The 23,822-nt window shown below is 48.2% G+C and overlaps 1 protein-coding gene across 5 annotated transcripts in view; it reads left to right on the forward strand.

The window, feature by feature from the left end:
• DUSP22 (dual specificity phosphatase 22) overlaps positions 1-17,491 on the forward strand; it is a 58,874-nt gene extending 41,383 nt beyond the window's left edge. For 2 of the 5 annotated variants that reach the window (XM_009450368.4, XM_063812043.1), the window contains 4 exons: positions 1,212-1,261; positions 11,937-12,011; positions 14,223-14,394; positions 14,889-17,491. In XM_009450368.4, the coding sequence (XP_009448643.1) occupies positions 1,212-1,261; positions 11,937-12,011; positions 14,223-14,394; positions 14,889-15,071 (480 nt within the window). In that variant the 3' untranslated portion in view covers positions 15,072-17,491. The remainder of the gene's footprint in view (positions 1-1,211; positions 1,262-11,936; positions 12,012-14,222; positions 14,395-14,888) is intronic. The other 3 variants (XM_009450369.3, NM_001160051.2, XM_063812042.1) reach the window with 3 other exon arrangements.
• The last annotated feature ends 6,331 nt before the right edge of the window (positions 17,492-23,822 follow it).

The following is a 23,822-nucleotide window of genomic DNA, read 5'->3' on the forward strand; positions in this document are numbered from 1 at the left end:
TTGGAAAAGTAGGACTCACAATGTCAGGGACTATTAAAATGTGTAGGAGGTGTGGAAGGATTAGGGGCAGCTACACATTTAGTTGTCCCTATTAGCAAATACAGCACAGAAATTCCTAACAATAGGAGTTAATGGTAAAAGTTTAATTAAAAAAGCAGAAATTATTTGTGAATAATTACTGAAGATGCGTTGCGTTGTAACTCCATCTTCTGAGAACCTGAGGTTGTCTGTGTCACTCTTCTACCTATCTGTGCTTTTATTCTCCAAGGTTGGTTACTTTTCCAGTGTCTGATGTGCACCCCCTAATATTGTCTGTGACATGGTGGCAAGATTCTGTGAGATTAGGCAATTAAGACAGGAATAATTTAAAAATGATTCATCTAATTCTTCATCAGGCTATAATCTCTTACAAAGAGAATATCAGATTTTTATGTTTTGTGTTTCTACTTGACAGAGCTTTTGAAACATTCTTTCAGTCCCTCCGAAAGAGAAACAGCCAGTTTTTTTTTTAATAAATCTCAAATTTAGCATGCCTGTTGTAGCATGGATTTACATAAACCTTTTTCTGAGTTTTATAGAGGAGTATATGAAGTTTATTTTTTTCAAATTTGGCCATTCTTTAAAAAAGAAAAAAATATTTTTGTTTGATATATAAACCTTTATTGTCCTGAAAAGCAAGCAAAATGAAACAAATTATCCCTAGGGTAAAGCTCGTATGGGTGCGTCAGTGAAATTGTAGCTGTCATGGTACTAAAATTGATGTAGAAAGCTGTAATGTGACATTATAGTTTTCACTCATGTTAAGGTTTTTACTTACGAACAGTGCTTCCTTTTTGAACATTCAGAATCCTAAATGAAATATATAAAAAATTTGGAATATATAAACTAACATCTGAGATGCTGGTTTTGAAAGTAGTTGAAACTTACTGAAAAGTACTCAACTATTTCACTTTTTTGATGTGCCCTTTGAATTTTGCCTAAACCTACAGGCTGTTTGCAAACCAAAGCAGGATTATTTGTACGCGTGGTCACGGAAAATAACCAGGAACTTTAATTAGTTTTTCTGCAGTTCCTTGGCAACAAAAGATGAGTGAAAAACTTCTCCTTTTTATTTTTTTATTTTTTGACCTGTGTAAATAGTTCCTTAAATACTTTTCTCCACTGAGTTTCATGTTTTTATTTTTATGTATTTACTTTTTATTATTCTGCAGGGAGTTAAATACCTGTGCATCCCAGCAGCGGATTCACCATCTCAAAACCTGTAAGTTTCTTTTTTCTGTATTATTTGGAGACATTTAAAAAAATGAATAGAGGATGGTAAAGTCAGAGAAGTAGAAGATTGTGAAGTCGTCAGAGCTCACGGGACCCTTGCTGACCCTGCCAGGGAAGAGGCTGTGAGCCTACAGAAGCCAACGCTGGGCAGGCTGGGATGAGCTGTGGCAGGAGGCTCCTTGTGGTTGACTGGTCCTTCCATTATGCAGAGAGACTCACGGGATGTCCACAAGAAGGGTCTGATGTTTACAAAGGATACCTTAAACCTTTAGTATGTTCATCTTTCCTCTAGAAATAGAACCGTGAAGGATTTGTTGGGTTCTGTCTAGAGCAGCGCTGTCCAATAGAAATAGATAGTGAGCCACAAATGGGCAGTTTTAAATTTTCTAGGAGCCACATTTTAAACAGCAAACAGAAACAGGCAACATTAATTCTAATAATATATTTTACTTAATCCAGTCTATCTAAAATATTATTTTGATATGTACTCAATATAAAAAATTAATGAGCAAGTTTATGTCCTTCTTTCATACGAAGTCTGGGGACTCTGGCCTGCTGTTTCATACTTGGCACATCTCCGTTCAGACCAGCTGTGTTTCCAGGGCTGGAGAACCCCAGGAGGCTGGCGGCTGCCTTATGGGACAGCTGCTAAAGCCTGGCGGAGTGGAATGAATAGGTCATTCTGGCTTAGGAAAGTCCAGTCCTCTATTTCTTCATAGCCGAATAAACCTTTGATGTTATTTTAACTCTGCACCTATAGGGAGATTCATAATTGCTCCCTTTTCCATATTGAAGAAATCCTGTGGAGACAGACAGGATTAGGTTTTGGCAAGATAAGGGATAGGGCTCTGGGGACCCATGGCAGCTACAGCTTTAGCAGTCCCTCTTGGCTGTATAGAAGGGACCTGGAAATACCATGATGTGGAGTAGATTACAGTTTTCCTGAAGCACACATCTGACTTGTGCAGGCTGAAAGGCTGGGGCTGGAAGTAAAGTACTTAGCAGCCCATGCCACTGAGTCTGGCCTCTGATTCTCAGGTTGGCCCAGTGCTATATGCCACAGGTCAAAGACACAGCAACCCTCCTAGAACTGTGTGTTACTGCATGTCACAGGGAAGTTGTAGGCTGTGGTGAAGTTTGTGAATTTGGGAGTCCTCAGGCTCATCTGGATTCCCCTTTTATGCCCCAAGCACTGGTGCACGCACACCCTACGAATCAGGAGTGCAGACCGTGTGCCCCGATGTTCAGGACCCTAGGTGTGCCGCCACTCTGGGAGTTATTGAACGCTGGCCATCAGCCGACCTTGAGCCTTCACTGGGGCAGAGCAGAGAAATCACAGGTTATGCAATAATTTTGTGAGATCTACCTTTTTGGGAAAAAAAATAGAGCTGGAGTAAGATGGGTTGACATGAGAAAAGTGAGGTGGTAGATCAGGAGGGGAACGGGAGGTGGGAAGCTGGAGCCACTGTGTGCTACCCAGGGGCTGTGTTTCCACATGCACTCTTGATATTTCACAGAAAGGTGAACGTTTAAGATTGAGGATGGTGGAGGGGGGATTTTCCTAGGAAAACAGAGTAGCACTCTAGGCCTGGAAGGAGGAGAAGCAGCATTAGAGAACTTCCTTGGTTACTAGTCGTGTCAAGAAACAGAAGTGGTTGGAAGGCATGGTGCACACGGAAGGAAGTGAGCCACTGCCTTTCTCTGAAGACCATAGCAATCTTCTGCCCATGTTTTGGTGGCTATTTTTAGAATGGTTGCTTTGCTCTTATCTCAAACCGAGATTCTGACATGCTGTTGAACTTGTCAGTACCTGATTGGCAATTTGATTCTTTAGAAGAAAAACTCAGATGTGACCCACTCTGGGCTCCGGACATCTGCTGTCAGTGCAGGTGGCTACCTGTCCTTGAGCTGTCCCCAATGCTTCTCAGCTTTGCTAGGAGCTGAGTGCTCTCTTGTCTGTGACAGTGACCTGATTTAAGCGTGGGGTGGCCCCCTGCACTATAGACAAGTAAGCAGTAGGCGTAGATGTTAGAAAATCTCAACTGTAAAGCCAGTTACACCTACCTTGGGCAGGTCATTTTAACCCATCTACACCTCCATTCTCCCATCTGAAAAGGCCTGCCCTCAGGGTCTTTGGAGGCAGGGGCATGTATGTGAAGGTGTTTTCTGTGAACTCTGAGCACTTGTAAAACTGAGTCTGTTTTTACTCAGCGTGTATTAATGTATCTTGAGAGTTACAGAAAAGGTAGTTGCAAGAACAAGTTTTGGTGCCCAGGAAGCCTGCTTCAGTTACTTGAGAGACCTGCTGACATGGAGGGACAGGGGAGACAGAGATATGCCAGCTTCTTCTCTGAGTTCTAGGTCTCGTGGGTCAGTTTAGATCATCTGTCAAAACCAGCCTAATTCCAGTCACCTTTGGTGCTGAAGGACTAGCCCATACTTTTTCTTTTTAAAATACGTATAGATTTAGGGGGTGCAGGTGCAATTTTGTTACATGGATATAAGGCTTAATGGCAAAGTCTGGACTTTTAGTGCATCCGTCACCCGAATAGTGAACGTTTTACTCTTTAAGCAATTTTTCACCCCCCACCTCCTCCTACCCTTTTAATTAGTTCTCTCCTATCCCAAATATGTAAAGAGGTCCTGTTAAGTTTATGGTTTGCTTTTGTACCTCTTTCTTTGGCTGGATGACTGGCTCTTGGCCTTTGATGTATCTGGATGACAAAGAGTTACAAAGGCAAACTATAAACGTGGGTGGGCTTAGGGGTTAGGTAGGTGTGGCAGTGCCGTGTCTGGGGCTTGTGTGTGGAGGATGCGCTGTGCTGCACTCTCCAGTGAAGCTACGACAGTAAGACCTTCTGTTTCAGCTGAAAAAGGAGGTCGGGACCGCAGCTCATGAAAAGGTGGGGAAAAGTGGACACTCTGCTGTTGGGAGTCATGCTCTTGTGTGATTTTTGGGGGAAACATTTATTTTTAATCCATTAATAACAGCAAATCTTGTGAATAAGTAAGGCTTCGACACACATATGTCCATGACTGTAAATATTGCTCGCTGTACTAAAGTATGTGGAAATGGTGGAGCTGACTTCGGAACTTTGAGTGACTCAGCTTGTTAAGAGGCAGGCGATGAAATAGCTTGAGTTTCTTTTTACCTGTTACAAGTGTTCTACTGGAAGGCATAGTGTACTTTTTAATGGTGAGCATATTTTCACCATGTAATCAAATGATTCCCCTCAAGTTGGCAGGCAGAACACCTACCTCTCTCGGGGTATTTATTAAGGTGTTTATTACCAAGTATCAGGTGCTGACAATCAACTTTTGCTTTCTGTATCATCAACCAATGAGGATGGTCAGACGACAAATATTCGTATTTCTCTAGTTAACAAAAGCAAAAGAAGTCTTATCTGTCACTTGGAAACTGTGTTCTGCAGGACCTAAACAATTTGAAATAGTAGCTCTTTAGCCACTTAAAAAATTCTCGATGCTTCAGAGTTTCTCTATTCAATGATAAAATAAATTCTGGAAAACTATGTTGCTCATTGTTTTAAACTTAAGTACAGATTTTAAAAACGAATGCCAGCTTTGATGTAATTTAACACTCTATATCTTAAACTTTTCCCCACAAATCCCTGCATGAACAGGAATTCTGGCTAGTTATGCTTAGTAAGAGATGTGTGACCTTTGAGACTAGCTGTTGTCACTTGACATTCAGTTGCTGCAGACTGCCCAGAAAGGTCAGTTTTCTGTCTTGGCCTCTATCCTCTCAAATCTCCCTCTCTGATCTTCCAGGAACTTAAAATGCAGAAACCTGGTTTGAGATAACATTAACATGTTAGAATTTCAGCTCAGTTCCCCAACCAGCTAGCCTTGCCAAGTCAGGAAATGTAAAAGTTCAAGTTCTCAGAGTTGTAATAACCCCACAGACCTACTGTGGTGTGTTTTGCATGATTTTGTCATAATTAGAGGCATCCTAGAGTTTGTATCAAATGCACGCACTGCGTGTTCCCCAAGTGGCCAGCGTGGTGTGGGTTAGTGAATTAAGGGCTTTGGAAATACTCACTTGCTTTTGCTTTCTCTCTGGGATTTCTTAGAAAAGTCATTTTAACCTCTCTTCTCTCATCTGTAAAATGCCTATCTCACAGGGTTTTTTATAGTATTAGGTGAGATGATATAAGTGAAAGTGTTTTTTATGAACACTAAGCATTTCTGGAAATATGATTATATTTTCTGTCTATTCGAGTAAAGAGTATTAGTATGTTTTGAAAGTGAATGGTTAGATGCATATTAACTTATATTTACTCATCTTGCTTTAATATATATTACATTGGCATTTTGTACTTTGACATCATGAAGCAAGTAATTATAGATTTTTTTTTCTTTTTCTGTGAAGTTCAAGGGCGTTTGATCTCTGCCAGGCTATGGAGTCGGTATGCATCATTGCAGTAGCGCCTTTGTGACATTCAGTGGTTTTAGAATCGAGCAGGTCTGTAAATTTCTTGAGGTTTTTGTGGGGAGAAGAAGCTTTAGCAATACAGAGAGCCTATATTGAAAACATCGGTAAAACGTCCTTGCCTTATTCTATCTCCCTATCTTTTTGTCTATATTTTCTTTAACTGACACCTTCTGTACTTTCAACTCTCTTTTTCTCTCATTTACGTTTTTCTTTTATTTTATTATAAAGGAGCACTTTTGCAAGATGAGAGCTAGATGGGCCCTTGGACTACTGTGGTCCTGCTTCCAGACAGTTCCTGAGGGCTCTGCCAGCCCATAGTGATGTTCTCCTGCTCAAGGAGAAAATGAGAGCTGAAAGTGGCATTCAGTTTTCCATAAGACTTCATTTATTCCACTTAAAAGAACTAAGTTTAGTCTTAGATTACGACCTTCTTTTTGTTGTTGAAATATTCTTCTGGGAAATGATGTTGTAGTAAGTGGTAGAGAGGCCCTTTGTTTTAGTTTGCTTTTTAAAAGCCCTTATCTGGCCAAATGAAAAGTACAATATATGCATCCCCCAATTCTATTTTTAATGTTGACAGTGCGTGAAATATCAAAGTTGGGGAATCACTGATACAAACGTGGGCTGGTTTTGTGTGTAATGCTGTGTGCTGATAGGGCAGCTCCACCATGTCTGTCTGATGAGGAACATTCTTCCCACTTACCTCTGGGTGCACTGGGGGCTTCACCATCAGCCTTCCAGCTGGAAAGCGTGCTGGGGCAGGGTCTCTGGGTGGGGGGCCGTGGACAGATTTCTGCCCGAAGAGGAAGCAGCTCTCTGTTATGAAACCACCTTCCAGAGCCTGGACCCAGATAGAATACTCTACTCATTTGCTATTAGAAAACAAACAAACAAAAACTTTTTTTTCTAAGCAAAAACATACATATTTACATATGTAATGTATAAAAATATAGATTTTTTATATATAAGGATGCTTGCCTTTTTTGGATTTGTCCTTTGCTTTCATTTGCACATACACTTTTGTATCATTTGCAGGAAGGAGGAGCACCCTGTGTCCCTGTGGCCTTGCTGCTGTTATAGCGTGGTCTGGTACCATGGGCTTTTAGGGTAGGGCCAGCTGCCGTTCAAGGTGCTCAGCCAGATCTCTGGGCTCCCACTCCAACAGGCAAAGTCCTTTTGAGCAGGACAGGACCATCTTAGATCCTACAGTGGGGATTGAGGCCTCCAAATCTTGCAGTCCTGGAGTGAGAAGTAGTTGTTCAGCCTCAAAAGTGAACACCATGTAGTGTGATGTACAAGCTCATCCACCATCTTTTCTTAGACTCTCTGAAGGTCGGTAGAACCCATCTGGGCACTGGCTCTTGGCCTTTGATGCAGAAAGGAAGGGACCCAGGCAGAGGGTGCTGGTGTGTGACGAGGGAGGGAGACAGCTGTGGGTGACTGGGCAGTTTGCGAGTCCCCTCTCCCTGGAGGTGCCCCTGCTGCAGGGACCGCGGGCAGGAGTGGGCATGATAGCCCCGGGCGCTGTTTGGTGAGTTTCTAATGCAAGCGTGGTCCGGTCCGTGCTTCCTTGTGCAGCATTCGCTGGCTCTCTGTGGACCGAGCCTATTCCACACGGCTGTGCGTGGACGTAAAGGTGAACTGCCGATGAAACGGAGAGCAGGAACAGGGAACTTGTGTTCATCGAAACAGCTTGCGGTAGGATAGTGCTTCAGACTCGCGCTTCTGCTTCTAACTGCAGTTGAGCAATAGAAGGACCAGGACTGTGGGTATTTCCCATTGTGGAGGAGGGAGTTTAATGACCAGAGTTGGGGCTTCTGTCATCAGCTTCCCTGGAAATAACACCCCCACACACAGTCCTGCACCAAAGTGGCAGTGTGCTCGCCTGCCTCTGGGCTTTTCTTGGAAAAGGCATTTCTAGGAATATCTCTCTGGCTTGGCCTTGTGCCGAATTGTGTCCATGAGTCAAGCTGCGCTGTGGGGCTCTGAGCGGCCGCCTTGTTGGCATCCTTCCGGCTCCTGGGGTGGCGTCGCGAATGGCCCTATCATGATGCCTGCACGAGGGCTACGCAGCCCAGGCCCCCAACGTGGTGGTGGATAGGAGCTATGTCCTGTGGGCTCTACTGGACTTAACTCTTACTACAGACGGAAAGAGCTACCGGGGGGTGGTGGTGCAGAGTGGGGTCACCTCTCCATAACCTCCTCAGCTCCTTCACACGCCCACTCGGCTCCCTGGGCACGGATGGGTTTGGATGGTGCCAGGCTGAGCACACTCCCCTCTTGTATTTTGAGATGTGGCAAGGCTGACTCTTGAACCCAGGTTCAACCCCACAATATGTAAGAAGCCCGGTTTCATTGTGTCTGTGGTTGGGGACGTGCAGATGTCAAAGCGAGATATAAGAAGTGGTCCCCACTCCAAGGTTTCAGTGAAGGGATTCAGTTGTCATCTTTACAAGACCTTGGTGAGGTTCGTACAACTGAATGTGACCCCAATCCTGTCCCCACTCAGATGGGCACCTGCTAACTTTCATGTTGCTGTGTGGTCTTTGCAGTGTGTTCTGACGTGCTCTGTGGTTTTTCATTTACTCAGGCGGTCGTCATTCATTTCTAGATTTGCTTTTGCTTTTTTGGCTGCTCTGCGTACAGACACGGCTCTTTCTGACCAGAAAGAGACCCACACAGAACAGACCAGCGTGGGCACAGCAGTCAGGGACAGCGTCTTGGCACCCTCGGGGGGCCACAGCAGCGTGAGCAGCCTGGGGGACCAAGGAGGGTGCCGTCCAGCTGCACCCCTGCAGCCAGCCAGTCAGCTGCCCCAGCCTGTGCACTGGCCTGTCTACTGCGGCCTGCAAGGAGGGCAGGCACCCAGTGTAAACCACCAGGCAAGTTGCAGAGCAGCAGTCTGGAGCCACTTCTGGGCCAGATGAGTTGGCTCAAGGTTTCAAACATTTTTGAACTAGTTGCTGATATCAGGTAGCATGAATTTGGCCATGAGTAGCAGAATACCGTGTTTGACTGACACGTGGCATTCTAAGGGAGAGAGACACTTGGCAGCAGGTGGTGCAGCTCTGAGCATGGCACTCGCTCCCAGCTCCATGGCCGGAGGTCAGGGGCAGAGATAGATCACTTTCCTCTCTTCGGGAAGGGAAAGGTTTTCCAGAAGTCCCTACCCACAGCCTTTCCATTGCTTCAACATGGACAGAGCTGCAGGAAGACAGGATGTCCTTCCCAAACAAAATCAGTGCGGCTGACATGTCTTGTCCGGTTCCATTATCTCCAGGCCAGCAGACTTCTCTGCCAACCGCAGACGGCTAGTTGTGCTGAAGGTGTGGGGAGCTCCCAGCTGGCTACCCAGCTCTTTGCTGGGGGCCAGGCTCCTGCCCAACAAGGCTCCCTTCATGCCCCACTCTGCTGTATACTTGGCTTCGCGGCCTGGCTGTAATGGGTGTCTGCTCTGGAGTGTCCTTCAGCACTGATACCTTAGATTTCGGGATTACAGCAGGAATCCTTTCTTGCCTGCTGTGTACCAAGCCACCTTATTACATCTGGGTGCAGGTATTCTGCTACTCATGGCCAAATTCATGCTACCTGATATCAGCAACTAGTTCAACAATGTTTAAAACCTTGAGCCAACTCATCTGGCCCAGAAGTGGCTCCAGACTGCTGGTCTGCAACTTGCCTGGTGGTTTACACCGGGTGCCTGCCCTCCTTGCAGGCCACAGTAGACAGGCCAGTGCACAGGCTGGGGCAGCTGACTGGCTGGCTGCAGGGGTGCAGCTGGACCGCACCCTCCTTGGTCCCCTAGTCTGCTCACGCTGCTGTGGCCCCCCAAGGGTGCCAAGACGCTGTCCCTGCCTGCAGTGCCCGCTCTGGTCTGTTCTTATTTACATCTGGGGGCAGTTATCCCTGGGAAAGTTAACAAAAGCAGATGTGCTAGTTAGAGATGTCAGGTCAGAGTCCGGAGTCCTTGATTTGGTCCCCTAGGGATTTGCGCTTGTGGTGACCCTTGCAGTTGTTGCAGAACATGTGTGTGCATGTTTGCGTGTGCATGTTTGCATGTGCATGCATGCACATGGACAGTTGCTGCTGTTCCCTGGCTGTCCTCATCTCACGGAGCACCTGCCGTGAGGTCGCTGAGTTTCTTCTGCAGTCAGTACCTGGGTGAGTTTGTTAGGCCGTGCCTGAATTTCTCATTCCTATTACATTCATGTGCCCTGGCATTCTGAATGTCTTACAGTTTATCAGAGTCCCTGGCAAATTGTCAGTACTCAGTCAGTGTTTAAAGAGAAGTCAGTTTAGTCCATGGGCAACTTTTGCTGCTTTATAAGCCATTCAAAGGTAGAAGACATTGGAGAGGTACATGTGCTATCCGTCCCGAGGTGTCAGCACTTAACCCACAAACCAGTCCAGAATGAGGTCTGAGTGGCAGGGGACACACATGCTGGTTGGGAGCGCACCACAGTGGGGCTCGAGTCCTGTCTGGCTTTGTGCCTCAGGGACTTGGCACAAGGCCGTGCAACCAGGCACTCCCTGAACGGTTAGGGGGCTGAATGAGTGACAAGAGAGAAGGGCAGTCTGAAAAACTAAAGAGTTAGAAGAAGAAAGGATTAAGGCACGCGTCATCATTTAGAACTTAGTTCTATTATTTGTTTATTTATTGAGACAGGGTCTCGCTGTGTCGCTCAGGCTGGAGTGCGGTGGCACGATCTCGGCTCACTGCAGCCTTAACCTCCTGGGCTCGAGAGATCCTCCCACCTCGGCCTCCCAAGTAGCCGGGACTACAGGCATGCGCCACCACACCCAGCTAATTGTTTTTTGGTATTTTCTGTAGAGATGAGTTTCGACATTTTGCCCCGGCTGGTCTCAAATTCCTGAGCTCAAGTGGTCTGCCCACCTCAGCCTCTTCAAGTGCTGGGATGATAGGGGTGTGCCACCGCGTTCAGTCCATTCAGGACTTCAGAGTTTGCAGAGCATAGTGGCATGTATTACCTCATCCGCCCTGTGAGATACCAGCCCCACTTTATAACTGAGAAGATAAATGGCTTGTCCTGGGCCACACGGTCCAGTAAATGGCAAAGAGGGATTGGAGCCAGAATTTCCATTTCCCCACAGCTCTCCACTGAGCGGCAGACAGGACTGCCAAAGTCCCGGGAGACCAGTTTGAGAGAATGCTTTTAGATTTTCCAGATTGCCAGGAGTAAATTAGCTTTTAGGACATGGAAAGCCCACACGACGTGGTCACCTTCCTCACCTGCGTCACGGTGGCCTGCACCATCCACAGCTGGTGTGAGGGTTCCTGCTGTGCTGCTGGGGCATTGAGGGGCTCCGATTGAACATGGGGGGCGCTGTCCAGAACTTCCCTCAACCCCAGTCTGTGGTAACTGTGTGTTTCAGGGATTTCTTACAGAGAAATTCCAAAACTTCCAGACAACCCACAGCCTTCCCTAGACCTCAGCATTGTAAATAATGGATTCTGAGGCTGAGACAGCTCCAGCCACAGACAGTATGACCAGGTTTTGATGGTATGGGACTAGGAGAGCTTTCAGTAAACCACAGGAAAAATAAATTCTGGTTTCTTTCTTTTTTTTTTTTTTTTTTCCTCTGTTGCCCAGGCTGGAGTGCAGTCATGTGATCTTGGCTCACTGTAATCTCTGCCTCCTGGGTTCAAGAAATTCTCCTACCTCAGCCTCCCTGGTAGCTGGGATTACAGGTGTGTGCCACCACACCCAGCTAATTTTTGTATTTTTAGTAGAGACAGGGTTTCACCATGTTGGCCAGGCTGGTCTCGAGCTCCTGACCTCAAGTGATCCGCCTGCCTCAGCCTCCCAAATTGCTGGGATTACAGGCGTGAGCCACCGCACCCAGCCATGTTCTTGTTTCCATTACCTGGTGGATTATTTGATTATAGCAAATAATAATGTAGTATATGTTTCAAGATAGCTACAAGAGAAGCTTTTGAATGTTATCACTACAGAGTGATAAATGTTTAAAGTGATTAAGCATTTATCAGGTAATTATCCTGATTTGATTATTATACAATGTATACATGCATTGAAGTGTCACACTGTAGCCCATAAATATGTAGAATTATGTGTCAATTATACAAAAAAATCAATTAACATTTTAAGAAAGAAGCCTCAGGTAGAATTTTCTTTTCATCATATATTGAGTAAAGTAGAGAGATGTCATTTCTCCTTTTTTCTTTTCCCAGGACAAGACATTTCAAAGAAAGTATTAAATTCATTCATGAGTGCCGGCTCCGCGGTGAGAGCTGCCTTGTACACTGGTACGTGTGTCTCTTGCTTAATAGCGCTTTAGCATATTCTGGTCGGCTTGGCTTCCTATCAAGTGTTTTTCCGTGTATGAATAATGGTTTCACCTCCTAATAGTTTTCTGTAAACCCTGAATCTCAAACGCGTGCTCCGTTTGTCCAGCGCTGTGTGTTTTCAAACGCGTGCTCCGTTTGTCCAGTGCTGTGTGTTAGTCGCCCTTTCCTTCTGTTGAAGGAGAACCCTAACTCGTTTTGCTTTTGTTTTTTTCCCATTTCCACTGCTAGGATTTCTGTAGGGACCGTGAAGGTTACTGGACAACAGAAACTTCCCTTTGCTGGCTTGCCTCCAGCATTTCATCAGAACAGCCTCTTACAGATGACCCAGATTCTGTAGGCTCATCCTTGAAACCTCAGTGGCTTTTTGAAGACACTGTTGTTTTTTCTTCAGGAGACTTGATTGCAAATGTGGATTTTCAGTATCGCGCTACTGTGACACCAGAATGACCCAGTTTAGTGACGGCTGTCTGTTTGCATCCTGCTATATTTTGTGTAGACACACACACACACACACACACACACACACACAGTGAAAAGAAAGCTACTGTATCACGCTTAACCCGAGGATGATGCATCTGAAGCGCTTGGCAGTGTGCCTGCCACATAGAGAGTTCTTAGTGAAAGTGGGATGGCATTTTTATGACCACTCGTAATCATGCTAATAACATGGCTAATTTGTTCAGGGAACCAGTAGCCAAAATTCAGGAGCCAAGACTCTGTTGTCTAAGTGCTAGGCCGGACATGTCCCCTCTCTGTCTTGAATGAAGTGTGTTATTAATTAACTGGAAGCCTAACAGTCTTTTGACGTTCCCCGAAACAGTTCCTCTTACACTGTAAGCTCTTTAGGACTGTGAAGTGATAACTCCTGGGGAATATTGCTGCTGAGGTTGGTGGCAGCCCTGCCAGGACAGAGGGGACCCAGGGACCCAGTGCATGACATCCAGAGAAGCCACCTATGAAAACTATAATGTGTTCTGAGGGCCGATAGGGACGACAGGGAGCACACTAGATAGTTGAGTTGTTTTTAGAATGGTGTCTGCAGTTTCATACAGTTGTTGAAATCACATGATTGTTCATCTCACTTTTTTAAAGAGTAGAAAGTGTAATAAATACAAATGGTAGGATTTTAACGTTCATTTCTGTTTGGCTTTAACATACCTTGGGGGTTCAATTGGAGCCAATTAAAGCGGAATTCTGGAACTCCCACTCCTGGGCTTCTCCTGGCTCCTAGTGAAGGTGAATCTCCAGGGTTGCAGCCCCAGAGGATCTGTCTTTTAAGATCTCTCCTGGTAGTTCTAATCTAAAGCCCTGGTGAAGAGCCACTACTTGAGAGTGGGGTTTTAAAATTATTATTTATATTTGAATATGTGTAGGCCTGATATTCTAGGAATTAATACTTCATACAGTTGTGTGCACCTAAAGATAGGCTTTTCTAAAAGTGAGACATTTGCTGAACTTCCCCATCTTAACCTGTTGCTAGAACTCTCTAAGTCTGATGAAGCACAGCCTTTCTGTGACCGCCTTCATTTGCATGTACATGTAAAACGGGTCTCACTCAGCCTGCTCCAGGTAACTGACCCTAACCGTTACTGCCTGCAGGGTGCCTTGCTCCCACCCTGCGGACACAGTGTGCCTGCTCTGTACTCTGCATATTTATGTCAGGAAGAGTACAAAAGTAAGATTGGGTAAGGGCTTCTCTACATCATGGGCTTTAAAAATTATAGATCTAGCCCTCATATAGCTGAGAAAACTCGACTTTTAAGGAACATGAAGCATTCTAAACAAATGTAGGTTATAAATGGGTTTGTCGCGTAGGCCCTGGAAGCCTCGTTTCCTTGGAGTGCCTCAGTTATGTCGTTTGTCCGGGGAAATGGGAAAGACTTGAGGGGCTGAGGAGCAAGGGAGCATGTGAGCCACAGCCCCATAGAAAACCAATAAAAGAAGCTCAAACAGCGGAAGAAAGCGTGCGATTCCAGTGCCAGGAAGCATAGGGAGCTGGTACGTTGAGTGCTGAGTGGCTTCCTGGTGGCGAGCTTGCTGTCCACATATAATCCAAGGCAGGAAGACTTTCTGAACAAGGTCCTTAGAGTCCCCTGCTCCACATGGACTGGGCGATGGACCCGGAGATCTGAAACTGCCCTCACACGTGTGCTTCTCTTGGCCCCGCAGCCTGGCCGGGGTCTCCAGGAGCGTGACACTGGTGATCGCATACATCATGACCGTCACTGACTTTGGCTGGGAGGATGCCCTGCACACCGTGCGTGCTGGGAGATCCTGTGCCAACCCCAACGTGGGCTTCCAGAGACAGCTCCAGGAGTTTGAGAAGCATGAGGTCCATCAGGTAAGCAGTTCTTAGGGGACATCAGAGATGCAGGCAGGTGCCCCTGAACGGTGCCCACAGTCTTTCCGTGCACAGCCAGCATCATGGCGTGTGGAGTTGAAAGGCCCACAGAGGACATCGGCTCCCAGGGCGCCCAACTGCACCCCTTCAGGAGTCGTCACGATCCCTCGTGCACCTGTTGAAGCCACAGGCGCCTACCCTTTGTCATTCTCCTTGTGCCTGGTACCCCCTACTAGCTTGTTTCTCTCCCTTTGGGTGACGTACCATTTCCTTGGTCTGGCCTATTTTCATGTCCTAGGCCAGCACCTTGAAGGAGCAGTTCCTTCTCTTGCTTGACCCTGGCTGGCCAACCACAGAGCTCTGATTTCCCACTGCTGTTTGTTTCCCTGGGTATGTGTGGCACCATCTCTGTGGTGAAGTCACAGGTGCAAGCCCACGTGGATGCAGACGTGCACATGTGTGTGACGTTTCGGGTTTGTTTCCATCCTCTCCAGTATCGGCAGTGGCTGAAGGAAGAATATGGAGAGAGCCCTTTGCAAGATGCAGAAGAAGCCAAAAACATTCTGGGTAAATATAAGGAGCAAGGGCGCACGGAGCCCCAGCCCGGCGCCAGGCGGTGGAGCAGTTTTCCAGCACTGGCTCCGCTGACCTACGATAATTATACGACGGAGACCTAACGCAAGCGACCTGCTGCCTTCCTTCCCACTGCTTGTCTTCAGTGTGCCCGGCTGGGCAGGGGTGCGGTGGTGTTGGCCAATGAGGACAGGAAAGGGAGATAGCCAGGGTGAGGTGGGGCGAGGGCTCCTTCCCCCAAGCAACACTGCCCAGCCCTGCTCCAGGCCCCTGCACTCCGCCCACCCCTACCCTGGCTGCACCTGAGCTTGCTGCCCCCGGGGATGTTGCCCAGTGGCTGTGCACTGCTCTGTGCACATGCGTGTGTGTGAGTGCACTTGTGTGTGGGTGACTAAGTGTATGGATGCATGTGTGTGCCTGTGTGAGGGTATGTGCACCTAAGTGTGTACATGTGTGTATGTTGTGAAAGTGTGTCTGTGCACATGAATGTTTGTGTGTGTGTGAACTCTTTCTTACTGCTGGAAGTCACAGAATTCATATTGCTGCCCGGGTTGGTGTGGCCCCCTTTCCCTTTGTCCAAGACTCCACATGGAAGGCATTTGAGCTCGACCTCCGAAAAGCTACCCAGCAAAGAGCAGTCTGTGCCTCTGAGCAGACCGTGAGAACTCAGGGGACGAGTGGCTAAGAGCATGGCCTCTCCCAGAACCCACCCAGGGTGGTGTGGTGGGGGCAACAGGGGCCAGACTCCTCTAGAGGGAGGGTGGCTCTGGGGCCCTGGAAAACGTGAGAGACCGCCCTGAGCTGGTCCAGTGGGCCAGCACTTTATACCAACTCAGCATTTAAGGGGAGTATCTTAGATTGCCTCCATCTCAATGTGAAGGCACCAGGCTGAGGGTTCCCTAGCGCCTCGAGTCAAGGCCACTTTTCAGCCCATCGAGCCCTGAGTTCTACTTGGTATTTGTTCTCTGGAGCTGATTGCACTTGAGCTCTGTGGTGGGCAGGCGCACTTTAGCCTAAGTTGGGTGCCCCAGGGCGCCCCCTCCTCTCTGCTCCTTGCCAGCTTCATTCACTCCCAGCCTCTCACTGTCCTCACTTTGCAGGGGCTCCTCCTCAACGTTTGCATGCACCTGCAAGAATTGGGAAGAAAGAGCATTTATTAGGCACTGTAGCAATTTGCATTTTAAAATGCCTGAGCATTTATTAAGCTTCTTGGTCACTTGGGTTTGATAATTGATCTGAGCTACCTCATCGAATGTTTTTGGAAAGGTGTTTTTTGGTATGCAAGTCAGCTTTGCCTCACCGTTGAAAATGTTCGGTCATGATTGCTTTTGAAACCAAAGGGGAAGGTACCGATATCATTGAGCTATTTAAAGTTGCCAGTTTGGGCGCCAGTAATGCTTTCTGGTGGGTAAAATTCCACATTCAGGCCACGAGAGCATCTACAGTTTGTACTCTGGGGCTGCAGGCATCCTGGGACGCTGTACGCAATTCAGTGGTCTAGTCCTTTATACCGACTCAGATTCCTTAAGCATGCAGAGTCACTCGAATGAAAAAACATACTCAACCTCTCCCTAAAAAGATGTTGCAACCCAGTTTCTCTGAATTCCACCACAAAAAGAGACCCTGAATAAGAAGAGCAGTTTTCCTGTGCATATAGAGGGTGTGTCAAAGGTGAGCTTTTTGGGGACCGGGAAAAACAAAGTTGCCTGATTCCTCGCATGTGCACAGGCCCCGGATGTACACCCGGAAAGGGGAGTGTGGCTGTAGAATCATCCATCCGTCTACAGCTAAAACAATTGGCCAATAAAGTACATGTTTTTCCTAAGCCAAAAATAAATATAAATACGTTAACAGAAAAATGATTTAGGATATAGCTTGAATGCTTAAATATGTGCACCTTTACAAACCTCTCAGTGTATTCTTGGAGTTCTTGAAATGTTGTTTTAATATTTGTTGCCAGTAATGTTCTTTCTTCACAGCCGCTCCAGGAATTCTGAAGTTCTGGGCCTTTCTCAGAAGACTGTAATGTACCTGAAGTTTCTGAAATATTGCAAACCCACAGAGTTTAGGCTGGTGCTGCCAAAAAGAAAAGCAACATAGAGTTTATTTTTAAGTATCCAGTAGTGATTTGTAAACTTGTTTTTCATTTGAAGCTGAATATATACGTAGTCATGTTTATGTTGAGAACTAAGGATATTCTTTAGCAAGAGAAAATATTTTCCCCTTATCCCCACTGCTGTGGCGGTTTCTGTACCTCGCTTGGATGCCTGTAAGGATCCCAGGAGCCCTGCTGCACTGCCTTGTGGATGGCTTGGCGCTCGTGATTGCTTCCTGTGAACGCCCCCCAAGGACGAGCCCAGTGTAGTTGTGTGGCGTGAACTCTGCCCGTGTGTTCTCAAATTCCCCAGCTTGGGAAATAGCCCTTGGTGTGGGTTTTATCTCTGGTTTGTGTTCTCCGTGGTGGAATTGACCGAAAGCTCTATGTTTTCGTTAATAAAGGGCAACTTAGCCAAGTTTAAGGTCACGTGCGATGCATTCTTCCCTAGCCAAGGGGCAGTCACCATGCGCCCTTCTGCCTGTGAGGGATTCCAAGGCAAGACTGAAGCCTACTCCTGGTTTTATTTTAGAGGCTATTGTTTGCCTCCAGAAGGCGCTATAGCAGATGCTACAAAAGGTGAATTCATATCTCCAAGGAAGAAAAATAGGCCATGAGTGTGAGGTGAAGGAAATGTGGACGTGAGAGTTAGTTATGTTTTGCCTGCACAGTGGGAGCGGCGTATTCGGCGCCTGGAACGAGTTGTGTTTGCCCAGGAGCATGCAGCCAGCCGCGCCGTGTGCATCTGCCGCACAGCATTGAACACAGCTACTCTCATTCCATCTTCAGCTTTTAATCTGAAGGAACGTCACCTGAATTGACGAGAAATTAAAGTCAATTTGTAAAATTTTCCTTCTCTGATTTGGTGGAGGAAAAGGGAAATTTAACGCTGCTAGGGTAAGTTTGGGTTGATCTAAAGGCAAGTGAACTCATGAGCTGGTTGACTGTAGGTGGCAGACTTTATGTAGATTCTGATGCCTTGAAGCTCCCGGCAGCAGCTCAGGGGAGCGGCTGGGGGCCACAGGAGAGGCACAGAGAGGTAAGGCACCTTGCCAGGTTCCCAGAGGTCTGACTCCTGAGCTTCTAGCCTCTGCAGCAGTCCGATGAGCGTGAGGGGACACTCTGATCAGTTTCAGGCAACAGAAGCACCTCGGGTGTGACGATGCTTATCCTGACGCAACATGCATGCCTGGTATGGCACAGGTGGCTCTGTCCTCGGTGCCTCTGAGTGTTTTCATGGGCCAGACCAGCAAGCCCTGGTTGTGTCTCCTGTGGGGCCCACTCAGGAGGCAGCAGCCAGGCCCCAGCACAGCCCAGGAAGACTTGTGTGTGTCTCCTGGGGTGTGAGGCAGTAGCCACAGCAGGAAAACAGGTTTTCATGCAACAGCCCCAGTCTGCAGGGTCACCCAGCTCTCAGCCAATGTCACTCCCCACTACCATGTCTTACTGCAGGATTATATCTGACACCAACACCCATCATCTCATAATTGCGTGCTGCTCTGTAGGTCCCGAACTGTTGCCCCTAAGCTTTTTAAACCGACAGAGAAGGTATTTCACTCACTCGAGGCTCAGAGGGGCTGTGAAATGCACCTCGGAATGCGCCTGAAGATGTCCACATTGCTGGGACTGGAACCTGCTGGATCTTTTGGTCCCAAATCAGTGGGCAGGGAGGGAAGGAGTGAGGGCACAAGGGGCTGCCAGCTGTGGCTGGCGAAAGCAGCTGGGAGGAGCTCAGCAGAGTCACTCATGGGCTCCGGCCCAGGGCTCTGGAGGGTTCCACTGAGGCAGGGCCAGGCTCAGGCAGCAGTGTTGGCACCAGGAACCTCTCCTTGCCTGCCCCCCTCCAGTCTCTGGGAGTTTGTTTTGGGCCATCGAGTGGGGGCAGTCAATTCCTGACCTCTGTCTGGAAGCTCAGGGCCATGCTGAGATGGTGTTGACAATCTTAGATGTTACAAGCCAGAGATCCTGGTCTGTTCACAAGCAGGCCAGGCCTTGTGGGTCACCCTGGAGATGGGAATTGGCAACCTCTGAGCCCCCATGAAGACCTGGGCGTGTACAATGAGGTGGGTTGATGTCCACGGCACTTTCCGTTATGCTGTTTTTTCTTCAATTTCTTTGAACACAGATCTTTTCTAGCCTGAAACTCAGAATCACAGCCTGTAAGCAGAGGAGACTTAACTGGGTCAGCTGCCTCTCCATTCATTCATTCATTCATTGACTTGACAAATTTATATTGATCCTAACAGGTGCTATGGGATCCAGCCAGGCCTCAGACACACTCCTGATTCTCAGAAAGACTGTGGCCTGGGGGGGTTGGCAGTTAGGAAAGTTGTCACTCACAGCAGGGGTCCCCAGCCCCTGGGTCACAGACCAGTACTGGGCCATGGCCTGTTAGGAGCTGAGCCACACAGCAGGAGGTGAGCCGTGGGCGAGTGAGCATCACCTCCTGAGTCCCACTTCCTGTCAGATCAGCAGTGGCATCAGATGCTCATAGGAGCACAGACCCCATCGTGAACTGTATGCGAGGGATCTAGGTTGCACGCTCCTTATGATAATCTAATTAGTGCCCAGTGATCTGAAATGGAACAGTTTCGTCTCGAAACCATCCCTGCCCCACTCTGATCCATGGAAAAATTGTCTTCCACGAAACTGGTTCCTGGTACCAAAAAGGTTGGGGACTGCTGACTTACAGGACAGCATGGTAAGGACTATTACAGCTGTCCCTGGTGCCATGTATGGGGGAAAGGGGTGAAAAGACACATTCCAGTTTGAGGAGGTGGGAACATTTAAGGGAAGTGTCTTAGAAAACGCAGTACCTAATTTAAGACCTGCAGTATAAGCCGTGGAATGAGCTGGGCATGGCGGGAAGGAAGGAAAGTTCAGGTGGAGGCCCAGCACGTGGGCTAGCCAGCAGGGATGAAAGACCTTGGGGTCAGGAACGAGAGCCACTGCAGAACTAGAGCAGCCTCCCCAGGGCTGGGCAGTGCTGGGATTGTGCCAGCAAGGCTGTGAGCACAGCCAAAGCCTGACCAGCCAGGTTTACTTCTTAGGCCAGCCCTTGGAGCTAAGCAGGCTCAGAGGGGCAGCACCTTACCATGTTCTCAGAGGTCTGACTCCTGAGCTTGTAGCCTTGTAAGTGGTGCGGCTGCAATTCTGCAGATGGTGGGGGAGCGGGGGACTTGCTGAAGGGTGCTGAGCCAGCGGGAGGCATGATGGGTGTGCAGGCAGAAGGCTCACGCAGGTGCCCAAGTGGGGTGGGGCTGCGTGTTGGGGCCAGTCAGGAGGCTGCTGCTAGGACTATGCCGGTGAGAAAAAACAGCATCCTGCCACGGGTTATGGTGGTGGAGATGAAGAGGGGCCCAGCAGGCAAATGGACTTGATGGAGGGTGGGGAAGGACATGCAACTATTCTTGGTGACTGATTGCATATTGGGGAGTGAGGGCCCAGTGCCCCGCCCGCTCTCTGGGACCTTGCTAACAGTGCAGTGGCTCTTTTGTCCCAGCATCTTCCTGTACTGTGTGGTGTGTATGCCTCTGCAAAAAGGTCTAAGGAAGATGCTACAGAAGGGGCTGGGTGGGTCCCAGATCAGGGGCCTCCAAGCGGGGCTGTGCTTGGGTGTAACCTGGCTCTGCGGTTAGGTACCACGTTTGTCCATCATCCAGGACACATTCCCAGGGACCAGACTCATGAAAATGAAGGTTAAATTCAAATTTCCAATTTCCTATTTTACTGTGAAGGATAAAATATTGGCTCTCCAAAGACTAATGTCATCTCCTGGTCAGGCTAGCTCTGTTTCTGTCATTAGCAAGATTTGGGGAGATTACCTTAGTCCTGGGGCATTGTGCAGTGAGCGTGAGTGGTCAGGACCTGAAGCTGGGTAGCCAAGGCTCTGTCCATACCTGCCGTGTCTCTGGGCTGGGGTGCTGCTGGTGCAGCAGATGAGGCACATGTGAGAGCAGGGCTGCTGCTCCTGAGAGGCTGCCTTTCCTGGGCCCCAGGCAGACCCCTGCTGCACACCTGTTCTCTCTGCCCATGGTGATTATTATTTTGTGTGTGTGACAGAGTCTCACTCTGTTGCCCAGGCCAGAGTGCAGTGGTGCAGTCTCGGTTCACTGCGACCTCTGTCTCCCGGGTTCAAGTGACTCTCCTGCCTCAGCTTCCCAAGTAACTAGGACTACAGGCGTGTGCTACCATGCCTGGCTAATTTTTATATTTTTAATAGAGACGGGGTTTCGCCATGTTGGCAAGGCTGGTCTCGAACGCCTAACCGCAAATGATCCACCCACCTCAGCCTCCCAGAATGCTGGGATTACAGGTGTGAGCGACTGCGCCTGGCCTGCCCAAGGTGATTCTTTTCTCAGATCACCTTCCTTAAACTTGAGTGTTTCCAGATCTCCTCAGCGCCATTTGTGCTTTTCCCTGGGTTCCTGCTAGTGGCTGTTTTTGTTTATTGGGTGCCAGCTCTTTCTAGTTTCAGTCTCAGCAGAGAATTCTGTTTCCAACTTCTGGAGCTGCCTTATGTTATTTGGACACAAGACAGCCGTAAATTCTGCTGACCAGGGTGTGCATGTGTGGGCAATGTGTATTTTATTGTTTTAGTTTTATTTCAGAGAACACCTTAGCCTCCAGGAGAGTTACATGTGCAACTTCTCGGAGAGTGCCGAGCTCAGGTTCCTGGCCATTCAGGTAGCTCAAGCAGCAGGCACCTGAAAGCACTCCGAGAAATGGCCAAGTCCTCATCGCACAGCCAGAGCTGGTCACAGTGCTGCTCTGCACACCAGCCTCTAGTCATAAAAATAAGGAACACACTAAGAATCACACCCCTGTGATCCCACATCAGATGTCTCCTCCCATCCTGAGTTATTAATAATTTTATTAAGAATGTGCTTTCAACACGCTTGTATTTATATATGTACTTAACAAGAAATCACCAAGACTGCAGCGGGCAGTTCCTCTTCCCTTTCCTTTTCATTGCCCAGAGAAAGGGAGAAAAAAAAAAAAAAACACTGCATTTGACTTGTCACTTGGAGGCTTAATTCCCTTCTTACATGCAGCAGCGGGGTCTCCTTCCGCCCTCAGGCACAGCTTGCTTTGAGACTTGCAGTATCACAATTAGTGTTCTCTTGCAGCTTGGACTTAACCAGCTTAAATTACCATCTGACTGAAGGGTGTGAGTGCTGGGTCTGCATGTGTTTCTTTCCATTGGGGGAAAGATTTGCCAGTGCATGTTTGAACATCTGCAAGTTTGGGTTTATTTTGGCTCCAAATCTGTATGCAAACTGTTGGTCATAAAGAGTTAGAAGTTCACAGCGAACCTTCCTGAAGCTTCTAGTTCAGTTTTTAGAGCTTGGTGTTGGAAGAGATCTATTTCAGCAGGTGCCTGAAAGTATGGGGAGTTCAATATTCTAATTGCGTATAGTGGCAGCTATTGGTTTAAAGGTAGGTTTAGCAGAAAAGACATTTTGGATGGGGTCATTTCTGTGCATGTCCTGTGTACACAGGCCTGATTTTAAAAGCTATATAGGCCGGGTGGGGTGGCTCACGCCTGTCATCCCAGCAATTTGGGAGGCCGAGGTAGGTGGATCACTTGAGGTCAGGAGTTCAAGACCAGCCTGGCCATCAGGTGAAACCCTGTGTCTACTAAAAATACAAAAAATTAGCTGGGCGTGGTGGCACGTGCCTGTAATCCCAGCTACTTGGGAAGCTGAGGCAGGAGAATCGCTTAAACCCAGGAAGTGGAGGTTGCAGTGAGCGGAGATCACACCATTGCACTCCAGCCTCGGCAATAAGAGTGAAACTCCGTCTGGAAAACAAACAAACGAAAAAACCTAGATGACGGGGGTGAGGTTAGGGGGATGCTTTTTGGGTTAATAATTCCTTCAAGGAATAATGTTATGGAGGACAGGGCTTGGAAAAGTGCTAATCCCAGCAACAGCCGCCTTCCCAGCTTGGCCCGAGGAGCCACATCACCACGCAGCAGCCCCCACAATGCACGGTAGTGGTAGGAAGCTTGGCCCCTCTCTCCCCGCAGAGGCACGTCGTCCATCGTTCTGCCCTGGGCCTCGGGCACCCACCCCCAGAAGCAGCCCCATCAGCACAGACAGGAAGTGCACCTTGCTGGTGAGCAGGTCTGCTGCTTGTCAGTCAGTGCTGGGTTTCCCCAGACACTGATGGGCAGCCTTTTTGGAAAATAAGAATCAGAAGACTCCAACACGTGCACCCAAGAAATGTCACCTTCTGCTTTACAAAGGGTGTGCCCTTCATGGCAACAGGCCCAGCCGCACAGAGCTTCCTCAGAGCCAGTGTCCTGGGAGAGGCCTGTCATGTGCCAGGGTCAGCTGCTGGGATTCTCCTGGGTTTTGTGTTAAGCTGGGCCAATGTGGTGACACAGGGAACACCAGGAAGGTGTGAGAGGAGAGGAACTGACTCTTGGCTGTTACAGCGGCTGTTTGCAGGTTCAGGTGTGGCCGAGAGGGGTGCAGAAGGGTGGGCTGCCATCATTTCATGCCTGGAAAGTCACTTCCGCAGCAAGAGGCCCGCTCCATGCCTTGCCAGGCCCTCCCGTCACCGTGACCCTCCAGCTCCCAGGACCACCAGGAGCACAGGGTGGGGCAGAGGTGGTATCAGCAGATGAGAGTCTTGAAGTGGCTGGGGCCAGGCGGGCCTGGCTGAGGTTCAGTTGGGTCCTGATTCTCTGGAATACCTTGGGGAAGTCCCCAAGGAGGCAACACACTCATGTGGGGAACTTTTCCCCTCCACT

This window comes from Pan troglodytes, chromosome 5 (assembly GCF_028858775.2).
Source record: "Pan troglodytes isolate AG18354 chromosome 5, NHGRI_mPanTro3-v2.0_pri, whole genome shotgun sequence".
Lineage (NCBI taxonomy): Eukaryota > Metazoa > Chordata > Mammalia > Primates > Hominidae > Pan > Pan troglodytes.